This window comes from Macaca fascicularis, chromosome 15 (genome assembly GCF_037993035.2).
Source record: "Macaca fascicularis isolate 582-1 chromosome 15, T2T-MFA8v1.1".
In the NCBI taxonomy this organism is placed as follows: Eukaryota; Metazoa; Chordata; class Mammalia; order Primates; family Cercopithecidae; genus Macaca; species Macaca fascicularis.
The window spans coordinates 118,153,573-118,176,056 of NC_088389.1; the positions used below are offsets into that span (position 1 = coordinate 118,153,573).

General features: G+C 42.5%; 1 protein-coding gene and 1 pseudogene across 1 annotated transcript; both read left to right on the forward strand.

The window, feature by feature from the left end:
- The first annotated feature begins 144 nt into the window (after positions 1 to 144).
- On the forward strand, positions 145 to 5,739 carry CTSL (cathepsin L). Its single transcript, XM_005582086.4, has 8 exons — positions 145 to 336; positions 1,605 to 1,740; positions 2,045 to 2,167; positions 2,268 to 2,414; positions 2,599 to 2,823; positions 3,596 to 3,758; positions 4,417 to 4,534; positions 5,357 to 5,739. The coding sequence occupies exons 2-8, from the start codon at positions 1,615 to 1,617 to the stop codon at positions 5,454 to 5,456; spliced, it is 1,002 nt and encodes a 333-aa protein (XP_005582143.1). The 5' UTR covers positions 145 to 336; positions 1,605 to 1,614; the 3' UTR covers positions 5,457 to 5,739.
- Positions 5,740 to 15,411: 9,672 nt separating this feature from the next.
- LOC102147205 (eukaryotic translation initiation factor 3 subunit J pseudogene) lies at positions 15,412 to 16,435 on the forward strand (annotated as a pseudogene).
- The last annotated feature ends 6,049 nt before the right edge of the window (positions 16,436 to 22,484 follow it).

A 22,484-nucleotide genomic window follows, 5' to 3' on the forward strand; every position in this document is an offset into this window, starting at 1 on the left:
GCCACGAACCGCGCCAGGGGTCAGAGTACCCAGAGGCCCCGCCCAGCTGCCGGCACAGCCAATCGTAGCGCAGCCAGGCGGTGGGGCGGTGCCGGCGGAGCCCAGACCCGAGGTTTTAGAGGCAGAGTCGGGCGAAGCTGGGCCAGAACCGCGACCTCCGCAACCTCAAGAGCGGCATCCGTGGAGTGCGCCTGCGCAGCTACGACCGCAGCAGGAAAGCGCTGCCGGCCAGGCCCAGCTGGGGCCGGACAGGGACTGGAAGAGAGGACGCGGTCGAGGAGTTGTGCACCAGCCCTGGCAACGAGAGCGTCTGCCCTGAGCTCTGCCGGCCTTAAGGTGGGGAAGCGGGAGAGGGCAATTAAGGACCCCGCGGAAGCGCGGAGACCACGCAGGCGGGGTCCCTGGTTGAGCGGGCAGGCTAGCCTCCGAGCCGGGTGGACACAGGTACCGCAGCCAGGCCGCGCCGCGCCGACTCATGGCCTGGCCCGGTCAGACAGGGAAGCTCAGTTCCCGCACGCCCGACAGCGGTGCTCCTGCTGGCGTCACCGCAAACATCCTCTGACCGCTGCAGCCTGTGTGTGGCGCAGGCGTCACGTCCCCGGCCTTGCCACGCCTGGAGCCCTGGCAGCTGGCTGCGGGGCGCTGGCTTCCCGCGTGCGGCCATATGACCCCGTCCCTGATTTAGGGGAGCAATTTGGGGTGTCGGCAGCACAGGCCCAGGTGAGTGAAGGAGTGAGCAGTGTGTGCTGTCCTTCCCAGTTTTTCCTGGGAAAGCATTTCAGAAGGGTTTCATTTAAGGAGAGGTTGGGGCAGGCACGCTGGCTCACGCCTGTAATCCCAGCACTTTGGGAGGCTGAGGTGGGCGGATCACCTGAGGTCAGGAGTTCGAGACCAGCCTGGCCAACATGGTGAAACCCCGTCTCTACTAAAAATACAAAATTAGACAGGCGAGGTGGCACACGTCTGTAGTCCCAGCTAGTCAAGAGGCTGAGGAAGAATGGCTTGAACCCGGGAGGCGGAGGTTGCCGTGAGCTCAGATCGCACCATTGCACTCCAGCCTGGGCGGCAGAGCAAGACTCCATCTCAAAAAAACAAAAACGGAGAGGTTGGAAAACATATCTCAGCTTCAGCTGTTTGTTAGTCAAGAAGATGTGTGAAGGCCTCCTAATTCTTGGGGATCTCTTTGTCACTACTTGGGAATCCCACCTTATCATTATTGAGGTTTTGCCTGGGCACAAAACCTGGGATTTTTGCCATTGGTACAAAACCTGGATCAACTGTTTCCTGGTTTCCTAGTTGTTGCCTTAAGCTTCTCACCCACAAGGTGCTTTCATACCTTTCTCATAACCTAAATTATCATCCCATAAACTGTTTAAACTCTTATAGCTCTAGCCAGGCTGCTTTTCATTTTGGTGGGTCCATCCAGCACCTCCATGTGCCCTGTTTTTCTCCAGGCACATCCTTGGCCTCTTCCACAGTCCTTGGGTAAATGCTTGGAAGAATAATTTAAATATTTTTATTCTACGATGGTGGCCCTAATTTTTCAAGGGGCAGTAAGATTGCTTTTTAGGATCAGTCTAATCAGATCCTCATTTCTTTTCTAGGTTTTGAAACATGAATCCTACATTCATCCTCGCTGCCTTTTGCCTGGGAATTGCCTCAGCTACTTTAACATTTAATCACAGTTTAGAGGCACAGTGGACCAAGTGGAAGGCGATGCACAACAGATTATACGGCATGGTTAGTGGTATCTGAAACTTCCCCAGAAAAAATAGTCTTGGCTGTTGAGAAGTTTTAGACAGAGAGTAGCTTCTAGAGGCCAGCTTTCACCAGTAGCCTAATATAATAACCTAATGGCACCGATTATGAGCACAGTATGGGCATTCATCCCTTTTCTGTCTCAATTTGGGGAACAGCATCCCCAGAGGTGTCAAGCCTTCTCTGGCCATGGTTTCTCTTCCGTCTCTGTCTACAGAATCACTTGGTGAGCATGAGTTGGGTTTTAGGTAGAAATAAAGAGCATCAGTTACATGTTTGCCTCTAGAATGAAGAAGGATGGAGGAGAGCAGTGTGGGAGAAGAACATGAAGATGATTGAACTGCACAATCAGGAATACAGCCAAGGGAAACACAGCTTCACAATGGCCATGAACACCTTTGGAGACATGGTGAGTGTGCTGTCGACCGCCGAGCTCTGTGCTTCCTCCCCTCAGTTCTTTACTAAAGTAATCTCTTGCTTTTCAACATTTTATTTCCTTTTCCTTGAAGACCAGTGAAGAATTCAGGCAGGTGATGAATGGCTTTCAAAACCGTAAACCCAGGAAGGGGAAAGTGTTCCAGGAACCTCTGTTTTATGAGGCCCCCAGATCTGTGGATTGGAGAGAGAAAGGCTACGTGACTCCTGTGAAGAATCAGGTGAGACAGTGTCAGGGCCAGACCTCCCATCTTCCCAGGAAAGCCAAGAAGTGATTGACATCTTTGTTTTGGTAGACTTTAAAGCGATGTGCGGTTCACTTTTTAACAGTATTCAGATGTGTGAGCTGTTGTCAAAGTCTTACTATTTTTTTGTGAATGACAGCTTTTTTTATTCCCTCTTCAGGGTCAGTGTGGTTCTTGTTGGGCTTTTAGCGCTACTGGTGCTCTTGAAGGACAGATGTTCCGGAAAACTGGGAAGCTTGTCTCACTGAGTGAGCAGAATCTGGTAGACTGCTCTGGGCCTCAAGGCAATGAGGGCTGCAATGGGGGCCTAATGGATTATGCCTTCCAGTATGTTGCCGACAATGGAGGCCTGGACTCTGAGGAATCCTATCCATATGAGGCAACAGTAAGTGGAGCTCCTTGTCGTCATTCCAGCGCAGCTTTTGGGAGGTGGAACACTTTCAGAGATAACAGATACCTTTTTCGGAATTCATGTATTAGGGCTGGGTGGGGTGGCTCACGCCTATAATCCCAGCACTTTAGGAGGCTGAGCCGGGTAGATGGCTTGAGCTCAGGAGTTTGAGACCAGTCTGGGCAACAAGGTAAAACCCTGACTCTACCAAAACTACAAAGAAAGTTAGCTGGCTGTGGTGGTGTGCGTCTGTGGTCCCAGCTAGGCTGAGGTAGGACGATTGCTTGAGTGTAGGAGGTGGTTGTGCAAATGCACTCTCCAGTCTGAGTGACAGAGTGTGACCCTGTCTCAAAAAAAGAAAAAAGAAAAAAGTTCACATATTAGATGGCAGAATCTATAGCTGCAAATTGTCAGTACTGTCATTGTAAATTATTAGCCTTTGCACAATCCTGTGATTAGATGGTTAACATATAGCTGTTCTTGCTTCTGTGTAACATGAAGAATAAACAAGCCATTCTACATATACACATTTCTCTATTGTGAAAAATGTCTTATGGAAGTAAACCCAGGGGTCTCATTGAAGAGACTGGAGCCAATTTTCAGTTTCAAATTAACTAATAGCATTTCACTTCCTGGGATGATTTATAACAGTGGTGACTTGGAAATCCTAAGCCGCACACTGCTGAGTGTTGTAGTTCTAACTCTTGTTCTCCAGGAGGAGGACAGCAGTCATCAAGTCTTTTTTTTTCCCCTTTACCTTTAAAAGGAAGAATCCTGTAAGTACAATCCCGAGTATTCTGTTGCTAATGACACCGGCTTTGTGGACATCCCTAAGCAGGAGAAGGCCCTGATGAAGGCAGTTGCAACTGTGGGGCCCATTTCTGTTGCTATTGATGCAGGTCATGAGTCCTTCATGTTCTATAAAGAAGGTAAGCATTTTTTTCTTTGTAGAAATTGATGCAGAAAAAGAGTATCATGACATACGAGAATGATAGACTCTAGTTTGTAAAGTTCATTGTAGATATTTAGGTGCTTAGCATCATAGTTGTTTGTTCTGTACATGCAATATTTATGCCTGATGTTTCCATTTGACCTTATGTTGAGCATCTGTCCATGAATATAAGTACTTCATAACTTTTTATAAATAGCTGTATCATTTACTGTGTAGTTTAGTATACTTAAATATTCTGTAATTGTTGAATTTTTATAATTTTTCTGAAGATTTTTACTTCTGTTAGTAAATCTGCAAAGAGCCTTTTGATTCAAGGATTTCGGTGTTCTGTGCTAGTTTTTTAGATTGATCTCCTAGAGTAGAATTGCAAGCTTACAAAGAGTGGTCTTTTATTCCTCTAGGAGAATTTTTTTTTTTTAATGAAGGGTTTATGCTGATTTCTATTTCTGCTAGTTGTAAATGAGAGCTTAAATCCCTAGCCTTGCTAACAATAGATCTTATTGTTGTTAAGTACTATCTGGAATGTGTGTCACTCCACTGAATTCAGAGATGCCTCATTCCCTGTGGGTGACAGGTGGGTTACTGTCGTGTGTCTTCTGGAACTTCTCACCCCCGCCTTCGTTTTGCTATCCCAGGCATTTATTTTGAGCCAGACTGTAGCAGTGAAGACATGGATCATGGTGTGCTGGTGGTTGGCTATGGATTTGAAAGCACAGAATCAGACAACAGTAAATATTGGCTGGTGAAGAACAGGTATAAATTGCCAGAAATAGTTATATTTGAAATTCAAAAGAGAATACTTATTTGCAAACAGTGTTTGGATACAGTTCCACATGCCCTTAGGCATACTTCTGAAATCCCCAGAAGTCTAAGTTGAACATGTAATATTAATGTTTGATTATAAAAGTAAGATACTGTCACAAACATCTTGGGAGTATTAATATAGTATTTGTTCCATTGTATAAATGTGTGTCTAAATCTGAACATCTTTTAAATTCTGAGGCATATCTGGCTGCAAAGACATCCTATTATTTTCCTGTCTCTGATCTGCAGTTCTGTGAAAGGTCACAGTTTTGAGGCTGGGATGGAACTTATGTCCAGGTTCAGACTCAAGAATTTTTTTTTTTTTTTTTTTTGAGACGGAGTCTCGCTCTGTCCCCCAGGCTGGAGTGCAGTGGCCGGATCTCAGCTCACTGCAAGCTCCGCCTCCCAGGTTCACGCCATTCTCCTGCCTCAGCCTCCCGAGTCGCTGGGGCTATAGGCGCCGCCACCTCACCCGGCTAGTTTTTTGTATTTTTTAGTAGAGACAGGGTTTCACTGTGTTAGCCAGGATAGTCTCGATCTCCTGACCCAGTGATCCGCCCGTCTCGGCCTCCCAAAGTGCTGGGATTATAGGCTTGAGCCACCGTGCCCAGCCCAGACTCAAGAATTTTAAGGATAAACAGGAACATTGCCTCTCCTGATTCTTTCTGTTAAGTCTGTGGCCTCTGGCACAGTGTTTAAGTTGGGTGTTCCTGTTAGCAACCCTTTGGGCTTGATTCTTTCTCTGAAATGGAAAACCTGCTCTTTTTTCAGCTGGGGTGAAGAATGGGGCATGGGTGGCTACATAAAGATGGCCAAGGACCGGAGAAACCATTGTGGAATTGCCTCAGCAGCCAGCTACCCCACTGTGTGAGCTGGTGGACAGTGATGAGGAAGGACTTGACTGGGGATAGCGCATGCATGGGAGGAATTCATCTTCAGTCTACCAGCCCCTGCTGTGTCGGATACACACTCGAATCATTGAAGATCCAAGTGTGATTTGAATTCTGTGATATTTTCACACTGGTAAATGTTACCTCTATTTTAATTACTGCTATAAATAGGTTTATATTATTGATTCACTTACTGACTTTGCATTTTTGTTTTTAAAAGGATGTATAAATTTTTACCTGTTTAAATAAAATTTTAATTTCAAATGTAGTGGTGGGGCTTCTATTTTTGATGCACTGAATTTTTGTGTAATAAAGAACGTAATTGGGCTCTAAGCCATACCTGCTGTGCCAGTGGCTCACTACGAGGAAGAGTAGGTGGCCTTTTGGGTCTTCTACTTAAAAACGTGCAGATCTCATGTCAGCTGCCCAGTGGCTGTGTCTGACCCAATCCTTGATTGCAGCAAAACTTGAAAATGATCTATGAGGACAAAGGAAAATTGTTTGAATAAAGATAAAAATTCACTTTTTAGAAAAGTGAACGTACATATATATAATTTTAATACTAGAAAAGGACCTTAGTGATCGTGTATATTTCACCCAAGGTGGTTGCGTCTCAGTCAAGTTACAGGGCAAAGGTCTCAGCCTGTTTCTGGAGCATCTTCCCCCACTGCTGGTGAAGGCCCTGTGGACACTTTGCAGTCGAGGTGGGTTAGGAACTAGTGCATTGGCAAGGCTGTTTGTGTTTGGGTCCTCAAGGGATGAGGAATAAACTTCAGGGTTTGAGGCTGGGGTTCAGAAATGGTACTCTGGCCTCAGAAAGTAAAAGACAGGTGAGAGGCTAGAAGGGATCATCTGTTGCCCCATTTAGAGTAAGCTACCTGAAAATACCTGATCTACTTTTTTTTTTTTTTAAATAGAAAACCTTCCCACATTGTACTAGCTAAACAGCCCATACTTCCATCACCTGTGTGTTTTCGGAAGTCTCTTGTTCCAACCGAAGGAAATATAAAGAACAAATGAGAATGTCTAATGAATAGACTCCATATCACAGAGGAAGGTAACCAGGTGCACAACGGAGTCTCAGCTCACAAAGCCTCCGGAAGGCTCTGTCCAAGTCCATCTCGATTGGACCACGTGCCATGCTGGACTCCCATGTGCCCTTCCCGAGTAGTTGCTAAAATTTCAAACTTTTTCACCTAAAATGACAAATGTGGCATCTATGGAATTCTTTGGGTATTGTAATAAAAGTCACCAGGCGTAGCAAGAAGATTTGGGGAGGTTCCCAGGCTAAATCCCTCATGCAGGTTGGGGCTTATATTTGATACAACTGGAATTTATATACAACACCCACTGCGTGCTGGTCATCACCACTGTGGAAGAGACAGACCCTGACCTCAAGGAGCTGAACTGTTAGGGAGAGTGAGGTGATAAGGGAGGGCTTCCAAAAAGAAGTTAAAGCAGATGGCTAGAGCAGCTAGTCAATAAGGAAAGATGAAGAGGTGAGCATCTTAGCAGAGACTAGCACCTCAGCAACCCTGAGAAAAGACCCTGTAGTTAACAGTTCACCCAGTAAAAGTCACTGGGTCCAGGTGTTGGGAGATAAAGCTGGTCAAGAGGTAGATTTTCAGGTAAAGGAGCCACTGGAAATGCAGTGAACAGACTGTTTTGGTTTTTTGTTACTATAAAACACTGGCAGGAGAATAGCTTGAACTCAGGAGGTGGAGGTTGCAGTGAGCCGAGACAGTGCCACTGCATTCCAGCCTGGGCAACAAGAGTGAAACTCCATCTCAAAAAAAAAAAAAGAAAGAAAATATAAAAAGAGCTCTCAAAATTCAGCCATAAGAAGAACAACCCAATTATATAATGGACAATTGACTTAGACACTTTACCAAATCTATGGGTGGCATAGATTTGCATACTCCATGTCATATTTCATCATGGAAATGCCAATGAAAACAATGAGATACCACTACACACATACCATGATGGCCAAAATCCAAAACACCAACAACGCCAAATATTGGTGAGGATATGGAGGAAAGAAAGTCTCATTTATCGCTGGTGGGAATGCAAAATGGTACAATCTTTTTGGAAGACAGTTTGGCAGTTTTTAAAAACATAAATCTTAACATATTCTTACCACACAATCCAGCAATGCCACTCATTAGTATTTACCCAGCTGAATTGAAAACTGTGTCCACACAAAAACCTGTATCGTGGTGAGTGGTGACTATCTGGGCCATTGCACAGGTGGTAAAAGAATTTACCAAGGCAATTGTAGGTAAAGAAAGGCAGATTTATTAAAGAAAGTAGGAAAATATGTTGCAAGGCCACAACAGGCAGGTCAGCAAGAGAGGAGCTGACTGCCAGGAGAAAAAAGCTTACTGCGGATTTTATGGAATGGTGTTTGTGCTGGGTACTGAAGTGGGCTTTGTGCAGTACTGATAATGCCAAAATTGCAGTGAGCTCATTTGCATTTTTCTATCAGCCAAGGGTCTGGTGATAGCTGGATGCAGGAAGATTGTAAGTTATTTGTGCAGGAGAACTGTGTGTCCTGGACCATGAAGAAAGGCAAACTCATGGCTTATCTGCTTTCTTTTTTTGCTTTCCCTCCATCCTGCCAGCCTGACTACCCCTCCCCAATTAGGACTCCACAATCTGCACACTAACATTTATAACAGCTGTATTCATAATTGCCCAAACTTGGAAGTAATCAAGAAGTCCTTCAGTAGGTGAATGAATAAATAAATGTAGTAAAGCCAGCCAATGAAATATTATTCAGCACTAAAAAGAAATGAGTTCTCAAGTCATGAAAAGATATGAAGGGAACTTAAATGTGTATTACTAACGAAAGAATCCAGGCTACATACTGTATTCCAACTATATATCTTCCTGGAAAAGGCAAAACTATGGAAACAGCGAAATCATCAGTCGTTGCGAGAGATTAGGAAGTAGGAAGGGGTGAATAGGGAGCACACAGGATTTTTAGGTCAGTGAAACTATTCTGTGTGATACTATACCGGTGAATACGTGTCCTCGTATATTTGTCAAAACCCATAGAACGCACAACACCAAGAGTGAATCCTAGTGTTTATTATGAACTTTGGATGATAATGGCAAGTCACTGTAGGTTCTTGGACTGTAGGAAATGGACTACTCTGGTGCATCTGTTGATAGTGGTGGGGGAGGGGAGGCTGTAGGGGTTTGGAGAAGAGGCACATGGAACTTCCTGTTCTTTCCACCCAATTTTGATAAGAACCAAACTTAGCTGTTAAAAATTATGGTTATTAATTCTAAAAAGAAACAAAGAATATCTAATTTTTTACAAATTGCTCTAATTTCATAGAATTGTGCATTAAAAATACGAGATACTACAAAAAAGAAATTATAGCAGTGCTCTAGACAGGAAAGGGGCATGAGAGAACTTTCTGGAATAATAGTAATGTATATCTTGATAGGGATTTGGGTCATACTGGTATATGCAATTGTCAAAACTCAAAGAACATACACCTCAGATTTGTGCATTTCAATCAATGTAAATTGTATAGTAAAACTAGGATTTTAAAACAACTATTAAACCCTTGTTAATAATATGCATGCTAAAGTATTTAGGAAGAAGCACTACCTGCAAATTTCTTTTCTTTTTTTTTTTTTTAATTTATTTATTATTATTATACTTTAAGTTGTAGGGTACATGTGCATAACGTGCAGGTTTGTTACATATGTATACTTGTGCCATGTTGGTGTGCTGCACCCATCAACTCGTCATTTACATCAGGTACAACTCCCAATGCAATCCCTCCCCCCTCCCCCCTCCCCATGATAGGCCCCGGTGTGTGATGTTCCCCTTCCTGAGTCCAAGTGATCTCATTGTTCAGTTCCCACCTATGAGTGAGAACATGCGGTGTTTGGTTTTCTGTTCTTGTGATAGTTTGCTAAGAATGATGGTTTCCAGCTGCATCCATGTCCCTACAAAGGACACAAACTCATCCTTTTTTATGGCTGCATAGTATTCCATGGTGTATATGTGCCACATTTTCTTAATCCAATCTGTCACTGATGGACATTTGGGTTGATTCCAAGTCTTTGCTATTGTGAATAGTGCTGCAATAAACATACATGTGCATGTGTCTTTATAGCAGCATAATTTATAATCCTTTGGGTATATACCCAGTAATGGGATCGCTGGGTCATATGGTACATCTAGTTCTAGATCCTTCAGGAATCGCCATACTGTTTTCCATAATGGTTGAACTAGTTTACAATCCCACCAACAGTGTAAAAGCGTTCCTATTTCTCCGCATCCTCTCCAGCACCTGTTGTTTCCTGACTTTTTAATGATCGCCATTCTAACTGGTTTGAGATGGTATCTCATTGTGGTTTTGATTTGCATTTCTCTGATGGCCAGTGATGTTGAGCATTTTTTCATGTGTCTGTTGGCTGTATGAATGTCTTCTTTTGAGAAATGTCTGTTCATATCCTTTGCCCACTTTTTGATGGGGTTGTTTGATTTTTTCTTGTAAATTTGTTTGAGTTCTTTGTAGGTTCTGGATATTAGCCCTTTGTCAGATGAGTAGATTGCAAAAATTTTCTCCCATTCTGTAGGTTGCCTGTTCACTCTGATGGTAGTTTCTTTTGCTGTGCAGAAGCTCTTTAGTTTAATTAGATCCCATTTGTCAATTTTGGCTTTTGCTGCTGTTGCTTTTGGTGTTTTAGACATGAAGTCTTTGCCCATGCCTATGTCCTGAATGGTACTACCTAGGTTTTCCTCTAGGATTTTTATGGTATTAGGTCTAACATTTAAGTCTCTAATCCATCTTGAATTAATTTTCATATAAGGAGTAAGGAAAGGATCCAGTTTCAGCTTTCTACTTATGGCTAGCCAATTTTCCCAGCACCATTTATTAAATAGGGAATCCTTTCCCCATTTCTTGTTTCTCTCAGGTTTGTCAAAGATCAGATGGCTGTAGATGTGTGGTATTATTTCTGAGGACTCTGTTCTGTTCCATTGGTCTATATCTCTGTTTTGGTACCAGTACCATGCTGTTTTGGTTACTGTAGCTTTGTAGTATAGTTTGAAGTCAGGTAGCGTGATGCCTCCAGCTTTGTTCTTTTGACTTAGGATTGTCTTGGAGATGCGGGCTCTTTTTTGGTTCCATATGAACTTTAAAGCAGTTTTTTCCAATTCTGTGAAGAAACTCATTGGTAGCTTGATGGGGATGGCATTGAATCTATAAATAACCTTGGGCAGTATGGCCATTTTCACGATATTGATTCTTCCTATCCATGAGCATGGTATGTTCTTCCATTTGTTTGTGTCCTCTTTTATTTCACTGAGCAGTGGTTTGTAGTTCTCCTTGAAGAGGTCCTTTACATCCCTTGTAAGTTGGATTCCTAGGTATTTTATTCTCTTTGAAGCAATTGTGAATGGAAGTTCATTCCTGATTTGGCTCTCTGTTTGTCTGTTACTGGTGTATAAGAATGCTTGTGATTTTTGCACATTAATTTTGTATCCTGAGACTTTGCTGAAGTTGCTTATCAGCTTAAGGAGATTTTGGGCTGAGACAATGGGGTTTTCTAAATATACAATCATGTCATCTGCAAACAGGGACAATTTGACTTCTTCTTTTCCTAACTGAATACCCTTGATTTCTTTCTCTTGCCTGATTGCCCTAGCCAGAACTTCCAACACTATGTTGAATAGGAGTGGTGAGAGAGGGCACCCCTGTCTTGTGCCAGTTTTCAAAGGGAATTTTTCCAGTTTTTGCCCATTCAGTATGATATTGGCTGTGGGTTTGTCATAAATAGCTCTTATTATTTTGAGGTACGTTCCATCAATACCGAATTTATTGAGCGTTTTTAGCATGAAGGGCTGTTGAATTTTGTCAAAAGCCTTTTCTGCATCTATTGAGATAATCATGTGGTTCTTGTCTTTGGTTCTGTTTATATGCTGGATTATGTTTATTGATTTGCGAATGTTGAACCAGCCTTGCATCCCAGGGATGAAGCCCACTTGATCATGGTGGATAAGCTTTTTGATGTGTTGCTGAATCCGGTTTGCCAGTATTTTATTGAGGATTTTTGCATCGATGTTCATCAAGGATATTGGTCTAAAATTCTCTTTTTTAGTTGTGTCTCTGCCAGGCTTTGGTATCAGGATGATGTTGGCCTCATAAAATGAGTTAGGGAGGATTCCCTCTTTTTCTATTGATTGGAATACTTTCAGAAGGAATGGTACCAACTCCTCCTTGTACCTCTGGTAGAATTCAGCTGTGAATCCATCTGGTCCTGGACTTTTTTTGGTTGGTAGGCTATTAATTATTGCCTCAATTTCAGAGCCTGCTATTGGTCTATTCAGGGATTCAACTTCTTCCTGGTTTAGTCTTGGAAGAGTGTAAGTGTCCAGGAAATTATCCATTTCTTCTAGATTTTCCAGTTTATTTGCGTAGAGGTGTTTATAGTATTCTCTGATGGTAGTTTGTATTTCTGTGGGGTCGGTGGTGCTATCCCCTTTATCATTTTTAATTGCGTCGATTTGATTCTTCTCTCTTTTCTTCTTTATTAGTCTTGCTAGTGGTCTGTCAATTTTGTTGATCTTTTCAAAAAACCAACTCCTGGATTCATTGATTTTTTGGAGGGTTTTTTGTGTCTCTATCTCCTTCAGTTCTGCTCTGATCTTAGTTATTTCTTGCCTTCTGCTAGCTTTCGAATGTGTTTGCTCTTGCTTCTCTAGTTCTTTTAATTGCGATGTTAGAGTGTCAATTTTAGATCTTTCCTGCTTTCTCTTGTGGGCATTTAGTGCTATAAATTTCCCTCTACACACTGCTTTAAATGTGTCCCAGAGATTCTGGTATGTTGTATCTTTGTTCTCATTGGTTTCAAAGAACATCTTTATTTCTGCCTTCATTTCGTTATGTACCCAGTAGTCATTCAGGAGCAGGTTGTTCAGTTTCCATGTAGTTGAGCGGTTTTGATTGAGTTTCTTAGTCCTGAGTTCTAGTTTGATTGCACTGTGGTCTGAGAGACAGTTTGTTATAATTTCTGTTCTTGTACATTTGCTGAGGAGTGATTTACTTCCAATTACGTGGTCAATTTTGGAGTAAGTACGATGTGGTGCTGAGAAGAATGTATATTCTGTTGATTTGGGGTGGAGAGTTCTATAGATGTCTATTAGGTCTGCTTGCTGCAGAGATGAGTTCAATTCCTGGATATCCTTGTTAACTTTCTGTCTTGTTGATCTGTCTAATGTTGACAGTGGAGTGTTGAAGTCTCCCATTATTATTATATGGGAGTCTAAGTCTCTTTGTAAGTCTCTAAGGACTTGCTTTATGAATCTGGGTGCTCCTGTATTGGGTGCATATATATTTAGGATAGTTAGCTCTTCCTGTTGAATTGATCCCTTTACCATTATGTAATGGCCTTCTTTGTCTCTTTTGATCTTTGATGGTTTAAAGTCTGTTTTATCAGAGACTAGTATTGCAACCCCCGCTTTTTTTTGTTCTCCATTTGCTTGGTAAATCTTCCTCCATCCCTTTATTTTGAGCCTATGTATGTCTCTGCGTGTGAGATGGGTCTCCTGAATACAGCAGACTGATGGGTCTTGACTCTTTATCCAGTTTGTCAGTCTGTGTCTTTTAATTGGAGCATTTAGTCCATTTACATTTAAGGTTAAGATTGTTATGTGTGAACTTGATCCTGCCATTATGATATTAACTGGTTATTTTGCTCGTTAGTTGATGCAGTTTCTTCCTAGCCTCGATGGTCTTTACATTTTGGCATGTTTTTGCAATGGCTGGTACCGGTTGTTCCTTTCCATGTTTAGTGCTTCCTTCAGGGTCTCTTGTAAGGCAGGCCTAGTGGTGACAAAATCTCTAAGCATTTGCTTATCTGTAAAGGATTTTATTTCTCCTTCACTTATGAAACTTAGTTTGGCTGGATATGAAATTCTGGGTTTAAAATTCTTTTCTTTAAGAATGTTGAATATTGGCCCCCACTCTCTTCTGGCTTGGAGAGTTTCTGCCGAGAGATCTGCTGTTAGTCTGATGGGCTTCCCTTTGTGGGTAACCCGACCTTTCTCTCTGGCTGCCCTTAAGATTTTTTCCTTCATTTCAACTTTGGTGAATCTGGCAATTATGTGTCTTGGAGTTGCTCTTCTCGAGGAGTATCTTTGTGGCATTCTCTGTATTTCCTGGATTTGAATGTTGGCCTGCCCTACTAGGTTGGGGAAGTTCTCCTGGATGATATCCTGAAGAGTGTTTTCCAACTTGGTTCCATTTTCCCCCTCACTTTCAGGCACCCCAATCAGACGTAGATTTGGTCTTTTTACATAATCCCATACTTCTTGCAGGCTTTGTTCATTTCTTTTTCTTCTTTTTTCTTTTGGTTTCTCTTCTCGCTTCATTTCATTCATTTGATCCTCAATCGCTGATACTCTTTCTTCCAGTTGATCGAGTCGGTTACTGAAGCTTGTGCATTTGTCACATATTTCTCGTGTCATGGTTTTCATCTCTTTCATTTCGTTTATGACCTTCTCTGCATTAATTACTCTAGCCATCAATTCTTCCACTTTTTTTTCAAGATTTTTAGTTTCTTTACGCTGGGTACATAATTCCTCCTTTAGCTCTGAGAAATTTGATGGACTGAAGCCTTCTTCTCTCATCTCGTCAAAGTCATTCTCCGTCCAGCTTTGATCCGTTGCTGGCGATGAGCTGCGCTCCTTTGCCGGGGGAGATGCACTCTTATTTTTTGAATTTCCAGCTTTTCTGCCCTGCTTTTTCCCCATCTTTGTGGTTTTATCTGCCTCTGGTCTTTGATGATGGTGATGTACTGATGGGGTTTTGGTGTAGGTGTCCTTCCTGTCTGATAGTTTTCCTTCTAACAGTCAGGACCCTCAGCTGTAGGTCTGTTGGAGATTGCTTGAGGTCCACTCCAGCCCCTGTTTGCCTGGGTATCAGCAGCAGAGGCTGCAGAAGATAGAATATTTCTGAACAGCGAGTGTACCTGTCTGATTCTTGCTTTGGAAGCTTCCTCTCAGGGGTGTACTCCACCCTGTGAGGTGTGGGGTGTCAGACTGCCCCTAGTGGGGGATGTCTCCCAGTTAGGCTACTCAGGGGTCAGGGACCCACTTGAGCAGGGAGTCTGTCCCTTCTCAGATCTCAACCTCCGTGTTGGGAGATCCACTGCTCTCTTCAAAGCTGTCAGACAGAGTCGTTTGCGTCTGCAGAGGCTTCTGCTGTGTTTGTTATTGTTTTACTGTGCCCTGTCCCCAGAGGTGGAGTCTACAGAGACAGGCAGGTTTCCTTGAGCTGCTATGAGCTCCACCCAGTTCGAGCTTCCCAGCAGCTTTGTTTACCTACTTAAGCCTCAGCAATGGCGGGCGCCCCTCCCCCAGCCTCGCTGCTGCCTTGCCGGTAGATCACAGACTGCTGTGCTAGCAATGAGGGAGGCTCCGTGGGCGTGGGACCCTCCCAGCCAGGTGTGGGATATGATCTCCTGGTGTGCCTATTTGCTTAAAGCGCAGTATTGGGGTGGGAGTTACCCGATTTTCCAGGTGTTGTGTGTCTCAGTTCCCCTGGCTAGGAAAAGGGATTCCCTTCCCCCTTGCGCTTCCCAGGTGAGGCAATGCCTCGCCCTGCTTCAGCTCTCGCTGGTCGGGCTGCAGCAGCTGACCAGCACCGATCGTCCGGCACTCCCCAGTGAGATGAACCCAGTACCTCAGTTGAAAATGCAGAAATCACCGGTCTTCTGTGTCGCTCGCGCTGGGAGTTGGAGACTGGAGCTGTTCCTATTCGGCCATCTTGCTCCGCCCCCGCAAATTTCTTGAAAGCACGTGAAAAATAACATGAACTAATGGACAGATAGAGGCAAAAATAGATATATAGATGTGAATTAAAACAAATATTAAAGTGTTAATGACAAAATCTTAGGGATAGATATATGGTATTCACCGTAAAAATTCTTTCAACTTTGTTGTATGTTTGAAAATTTACATAATATAATGTTAAAGGAAAATTGCAGCAGAGATAATATTCTAAACAGCTAAAAAAATTTTTGACTTTCAGAAGACCAGACTCCTTGAGAGAGAAAAAATTATTTTTGTTTTGTTGTTCGTTTGCTTGTTTTTTAATTCTGGCAGCAGCAGAGGAACTCTGACTCCTGGGGTGCAGAAAAATTCTCCGTGGAAGCCCCGTGAAGGAGGTGGGGGACCGCGGCAAAGGCGAGGAAGAGGACGAGGATGAGGATGTCTAGGATAACTGGGATGATGGTGATGACAGGAAAAAGAAAAAAGAGGAAGCAGAAGTAAACATTTTAGGAAAGAAAAAACTAGCAGAGAAGATAAAAGAGAAAGAACGGCAACAGAAGAAAGGGCAGGAAGAAATTATAAAGGGGTTAGAAGAACCTGAAGAACTCCAGGTGCTAACACCAGAGGAACAATTAGCAGATAAACCGCAGCTGGAGAAATCACAGGACGAGTCAGACATGGAATTAGCAAAGGCAACTTTTGGTGTAAAGACTACTGTATGTGGAATGGATGCTATAAACCCATCTTCAAGGGATGACCTTACAGAGTTTGGAAAGTTACTAAAAGATAAAATTACACAAAATAAAAAGTCACTATATTATGCCAAATTTTTGGAAGTCTTAGTTGGAGATACTGATGACTTGAAAAAGGTTCCCAATACATTGTGCTTTGAAGTGAAAAACAGAAGCAAGCAAAGCCAAGCCAAGCCAAAAAGAAGAACAAAGGTGTGGTTCCTGCAGGGAGATTAAAAGCCACCATGATAAATGAACTGCTAGATTGTGGTGGTGACGATGCAGGGTACGCACAAGACTATGAAAACGTCATGTGACATTGCATCTTTTCCTGGTGTCGTCTTTCTGTTGCCCATGACACCTTCAACGCACAGCACAACTTCCTTTCCTTTCAGTTCTGCCAAATGCTACAATCGAAGTGCAGTCTCTTTCGTCCTGGTTATTTAACCCCTTGACACTTAGGTGTTAACGTGCAAATGAGGGAGCTTGGGTCTTGCTGCCAAGGGGTTAAAATCAGGAACCTCAATTGCTACTAAATCATAGTCCAAAACAAAACAAACCTAATAATATTGTCATTTTTGGTTTCAGATTTCCTAGCGGCAGTCACTAAAAATTGGAAACAGGAGGCTGCAACATGACAAAATAAATTGTGTAGTACTTAACAGCACTATTCAGTGATACAGCCTTAACCACACCTCCTTGATCTACTTCCTAACTTGTCAAGAGAAGCAGTTTGCAGCAAGGGCATGTGGCATGCACCTAGTATTAAAATTGCTTTGTCTTAAAATTGAATGTGAGGCTATTAAAAATACATTGTAAGAAGACTGCTTATGCCAGAGTGAAGATACTGTGGCTGAAAAGCACTAGTTTGATTAAAATTAAATGACCAAAGCCTTCCAACTTTGAATCCGAAGAGCATAAGCCTCTCCATTATAGCACCACATGTTGTGGATTCTCTTGAGTACAAAGACTGAAACCACCTTTGCAAAATTATGACTGAGACAGCGAAAGAGATCTAACTTAATTGATTCCATCTTGCTTCTAACCTCCAAGCTGTCCTTGTTCATTCTTGGGTGTAGGCCGAAGTTAACTTTGGGAGAAACTTAGTTTATAGTTTAAAACAAAGACGATAACAGCCCTATCCCAAAGTAGACCTCCTCCTTGCCTGGGGACTACTGCCTTTGCAGGACTGACATTAGTCACAAGATTAGAAATTACCGTTTAGGAGTCATGCAGCCAGAGGCTACAAGATTCTGACCCTCCCTAACCTGTTCCTAAGATCAGTGCGTGAGATATTTTGCAGGCCCTGCACTTAATGGATCAGTTGGCACCACCCAGATTGATAAACTATCTCATATGACCTTGTGACCCCCACCCAGGAACTGACTCAGCACAAGAAGACAGCTTCGACTCCCTGTGATTTCTTCTCTGACCAATTAGCAGTCCTGGCTCATTGGCCTCCCCGCACCCACCAAGTTGTGGTTAAAAACTATGCTCCCCTGTCAGGCGTGGTGGCTCACGCCTGTAATCCCAGCCCTTTGGGAGGCCAAGGTGGGTGGATCACGAGGTCAGGAGATCAAGACCATCCCTGGCTAACATGGTGAAACCCCATCTCTACTAAAAATACAGAAAAAAAAAAAATTAGCTAGGTGTGGTGGCGGGCACCTGTAGTCCCAGCTACTCAGGAGGCTGAGGCAGGAGAATGGCGTGAACCCAGGAGGCAGAGCTTGCAGTGAGCCAAGATCGTGCCGCTGCACTCCAGCCTGGGTGGCAGAGCGAGACTCCGTCTCAGAAAAAAAAAAAAAAAAAAAAGCTCCTCAAATGCTCTTCGGGGAGACTAATTTGAGTGATAATACAGCTCTGGTCTCCCACACAGCCAGCTCTGTGTGATTTACTCTTTCTCTATTGCCATTCCCCTGTCTTGAGAAATTGGCTCTGTCTAGGCAGTAGGCAAGGTGAACCCCTTGGGCGTATTTCTACTGAAGTGCTTCAACTGGGAACTGCAGGACTCTTTACCTGTTTTTGTTTGCCTGATTTAAGTGTCTGAGAACCATATCTTAGTTCTCCTGGGCTGCAACAAATCAATTTTACCAGGGTTTTGGCATTTCCTTTCTTTTCCTTTATAAAATACACTCAGCAAACTGCACCAGTTAACTACAGTTTGATAAATTGTTAACAATTATGACATTTGCAATGTTTATAAAGCAACCATTTTAAATAAATAAATAACAAAGAGCATTAAAGAAGTTTATTCTGTGAATAAAAGACAGCAGTTTCTGCCCCAGCCTGGAGAAGGGTCAGAACATGAGAAGGATTTGAAAGGAGAGCAGAGAAGTCACACTTGGGTGTGAGTCCCTGAGCCACAGAGGTAGGGGAAGGGAGACAGAGGAAGTGTCAGGAATGTGTATTTTTGCACATAAGAGTCTATGGCTGTAAAACTGCTCATTATTATATGTTCATATAAACATACTACATGTTATTATATATTAAGTTTATCCCAAATGTTTCTGACAATGTATTAGGTTGGTGTAAATGTAATTGCGATTTTTGTCGTTACTTTTAAATGGCAAAACTGTAATTATGTTTGTACCAACCTAATACACATTAAAGACAATTTTCAAACTCGTAAGTTCTAGAACCCTTGTGAGAACAGTTTCCCTAATATAACTGATAAAGCTACTTATTAGATGGGAAAACAGTGTTCTTTTTTTGTTTGTTTGTTTTTGAAACAGGGTTTCTGGTTCTGTCACCCAGGCTGGAGTGCAGTAGCGTGATCGTGACTCAATGCAACCTCCACTTCCCAGGATCCCAAAGTTCTAGGATTACAAGCATGAGCCACTGTGCCTGGCCACGGTGTTCTTGTGATCATTGGAATCTGTAGTGTAATCCCACCATAATAATTTGGTAATGGGAGTTTAAAGTCCCAGTTACACTTAGAAAAGAAAGTTTTAATAACAGGAATAAATTAAGGGGATACATTTTTCTGAAGTTTTGTTGAAATGTTTTGGAGAAAATCTTACAACATGAAGGCTAAAAAGATTACCTGAACACAAGAAGGCTAAGGCACAGTTAAATAAATTAGCGTTCGTCACTGTCAATTTGCACTTGCTTTCTAGTGGCAAATAATTGGGGTGTGTCCTTGACTGGATCTGTCAATTATTTTTATCAGTCATTTGAATGACTATGGTGGTGACGCTGACAGGAAGCTTGAAGGTACTTAAAATTTTTTTTACTTTGTAATTGTTGTGGGTACATAATAGGTGTATATATTTATGGGCTATGTGAGATACTTTGCTACAGGCACGCAACGTGTAATAATCACATCCGAGTAAATGGGGTATCCATCTCCTCAAGCATTTATCCTTTCGTTGTGTTACAAAAAATCCAATTATATTCTTTTAGTTATTTTTACATGTACAAGTAAATTATTATTGACTACAGTTACCTTGTTGTGCTATCAAATACTAGGTTTGTTTCATTCTTTCTTTTTTTTGTACCCATTAACCATCCCCACTTCCCCCCACACCCCCACTCCCCTTCCTAGCCTCTGGTAACCATCCTTCTACCTCTGTCTCCATGAGGTCAATTGTTTTAATGTTTAGCTCCACAAATAAGTGAGAACATGTGAAGTTTGTACTTCTGTGCTTGACTTATTTCACTTGAAATAATGATCTCTAGTTCCATCCATGTTGTTGCCAATGACAGATTTCATTCTTTTTTATTGCTGAAATAGTACTGCATTGTGTATATGTATATGTGCATTTTCTTTATCCATTCATCTGTTGATGGACACTTAGGTTGCGCCCAAATCTTGGCTATCCTGCAACAAACGTGGGAGTGCAGCTATCTCTTTGATATGCTGATTTCCTTTCTTTTGGGTATATACCTAGCAATGGGATTGCTGGATCGAATGGTAGCTTTATTTTTAGTTTTTTGAGGAATCTCCAAACTGTTCTCCACAGTGGTTATACTTATTTACATCCCCACCAACAGTGTACAAATGTTCCCTTTTCTCCACATCCTCTCTAGCATTTGTTTTTGCTTGTCTTTTGGATATAAGTCATTTTAACCGGGGTGAGATGATACCTCCTTGTAGTTTTGATTTGCATTTTTCTGATGATTGGTGATGTTGAGCACCTTTTCATATGCCTGTTTGCCTTTCGTATATCTTCTTCTTCCTTTTTTTTTTTTTTTTTCTGAGATGGAGTTTCATTCTGTTGCCAGTTGCCCAGGCTGGAATGCAGTGAAGTGATCTTGGCTCACTGCCACCTCCACCTCCCGGCTTCAAGCAATTCTCCTGTCTTAGCCTCCCAGGTAGCTGGGATTACAGGTGTATGCCATCACACCTGGCTAATTTTTGTATTTTTAGTAGAGATGAGATTTCAAAATATTGACCAGGCTGGTCTTGAACTCCTGGCCTCAAGTGATCTGCTCACCTCGGCCTCCCAAAGTGCTGGGATTACGGGCGTGAGCTACCACACCCAGCCTGCCATTTGTATGTCTTCTTTTGAGAAATGTCTATTCAAGATCTTTTGCCAATTTTTAAAATCGGATTATTAGACTTTTTTCCTATAGAATTGTTGGAGCTCCTTATATATTCTGGTTATTAATCCCTTATCAGATGGGTAGTTTGCAAATGTTTTCTCCTATTCTATAGGTTGCCTCTTCACTTTATTGACTGTATTCTTTGCTATGCAGAAGCTTTTTAACTTAATGTCATCCTATTTGTCTATTTTTGCTTTGGTTGCCTGTTCTTGTGGGGTACTGCTCAAGAAATCTTTGTCCAGACCAATGTCCTGGTGAGTTTCCCCAGTGTTTTTGTGTAGTAGTCTCATAGTTCCAGGTTTTGAATTCTAGCCATTTTGATTTTATTTTTGTATATAGTGAGAGATAGGGGTCTAGTTTCAGTCTTCTGCATGGATATCCAGTTTTCCCAGCACCATTTATTAAAGAAACTGTCTTTTCCCCAGTGTTTGTTCTTGGCAACTTTGTTAAACATAAGTTTACTGTAGATGTGCTTGAGGGCACACACAAAAATCCATCCCACACCACTAAGCCACCCAAACAAACATGAAAGACAAATAAAAGCTATTTTCGTTAAGGAAACTTCACTCTGGAACTAATTCCCTGGGCCCCTTGTTACCACCAGCCCCTCCTATAAGAAAATGATTGTCGAAGCTTCAGTGATGATTGAAGGGATGCTCTATAAGTCAAGTCCGTGGGTGAAAGAGACACAAACCAACACTGAAGCTGCTTATGCAAGAGGAGGACCTGGGTGACGCAGGCCTGGCTGGATGCAGGGCTCACAGATGGTCATCAGCACTCCATCTCTTCCCACCTTCAGGACCTACTGTCTGCTGTTTTGCACACACTCCCAGCCAGGCTCACTTTTTATCCTCCTTGGAGGAAAGTGGGTTTCCCAGTTGTGTCTGGGCCGGTGCTGCTTGGCCCTGCCTGGGTCCTGTGCCGGCCTCAGGATGAGAAGGATGGTCAACCCAGCTGCAGCACGTGGATTGCTCTGTGAAGAGCAATGCTGCACAGGAAACCAGGATGGCTTCACCAGGGAGGCAGAACAGCAAATGCCCTTGACAGAGGGCATGCACTGTGGATACAAGAATCAAGATTTTAAACAGAAAGGCAGAAAGAAGAGGACTTCCAAACCCTAGAAAGTTTAAAACTAATAGAATACATTTTATTATGCGTAAATGTAAAGCTTTATGTTGAGATTAAATATATATATGTATGTGTCAAATTGTATCTAAAAATATGTGTAACCAAAAAGTCAGAAAAAATAAAAATAGAAAAGTAACAAAAATAAAGCAAAAATATATGTAGCCATATTCATCTGATGCAACTATGAGAAAAAAGTAGAAATGGTTTCGTAGTGGCCTTAAAAAAAAAAAAAAAACCTTAGTTTTTGGTTGCTGGTCACTTTGAGATGGTTATCAACATGATTTGGCCACTTAAAAAGTTTGTAATAATGACATTAAGAAGCAAGATAAAAGAGGAGATAATGCTGTTAATGCCTATTTCATGGGGGCATGTCTGGAATATTGTGCTTGAGCCTGGGGGGCGAAGGATGACATTTTAAGACGGACACTCGTGAGCATCCAGAGAAGAATCAGCATCCAGCTCGTGAAAACCACCGTGACACGGCGCCCCCCATCCCACTCGCCCCAGAGCATGCCACTTTTGTTTAGGGATTATGTTGAGTGTAAAGCAATTAAAAATCAATAGATAGAAGATTGTTTCTCTGCTCTCCCCTCGGATGCCTAAAACCTGGGCATAAATTTCCCCTCGTTAAGGTGGCATGGATTTCCCCCTCTCCTGTACCAGGATCGGGAGAGGGGACTCTTGTTACCAGGGACAGAGAACCAACACCAAGATGAGTCTGCATAAACAAGCCTCCCTAAATTAGCACGAAAATCCATTAGTTCCCACACAGTTTTCCTAGTCACTTTTCCACAATTAATCAT

Coding starts and splice junctions, on each gene's coding strand:
- CTSL (XM_005582086.4), top strand. CDS start 1,615: ATGAATCCTACATTCATCCTCGCTGCCTTTTGCCTGGGAATTGCCTCA. Junction 2,824..3,595: donor CCTATCCATATGAGGCAACA/GTAAGTGGAGCT, acceptor TACCTTTAAAAG/GAAGAATCCTGTAAGTACAA. Junction 3,759..4,416: donor CTTCATGTTCTATAAAGAAG/GTAAGCATTTTT, acceptor TTGCTATCCCAG/GCATTTATTTTGAGCCAGAC.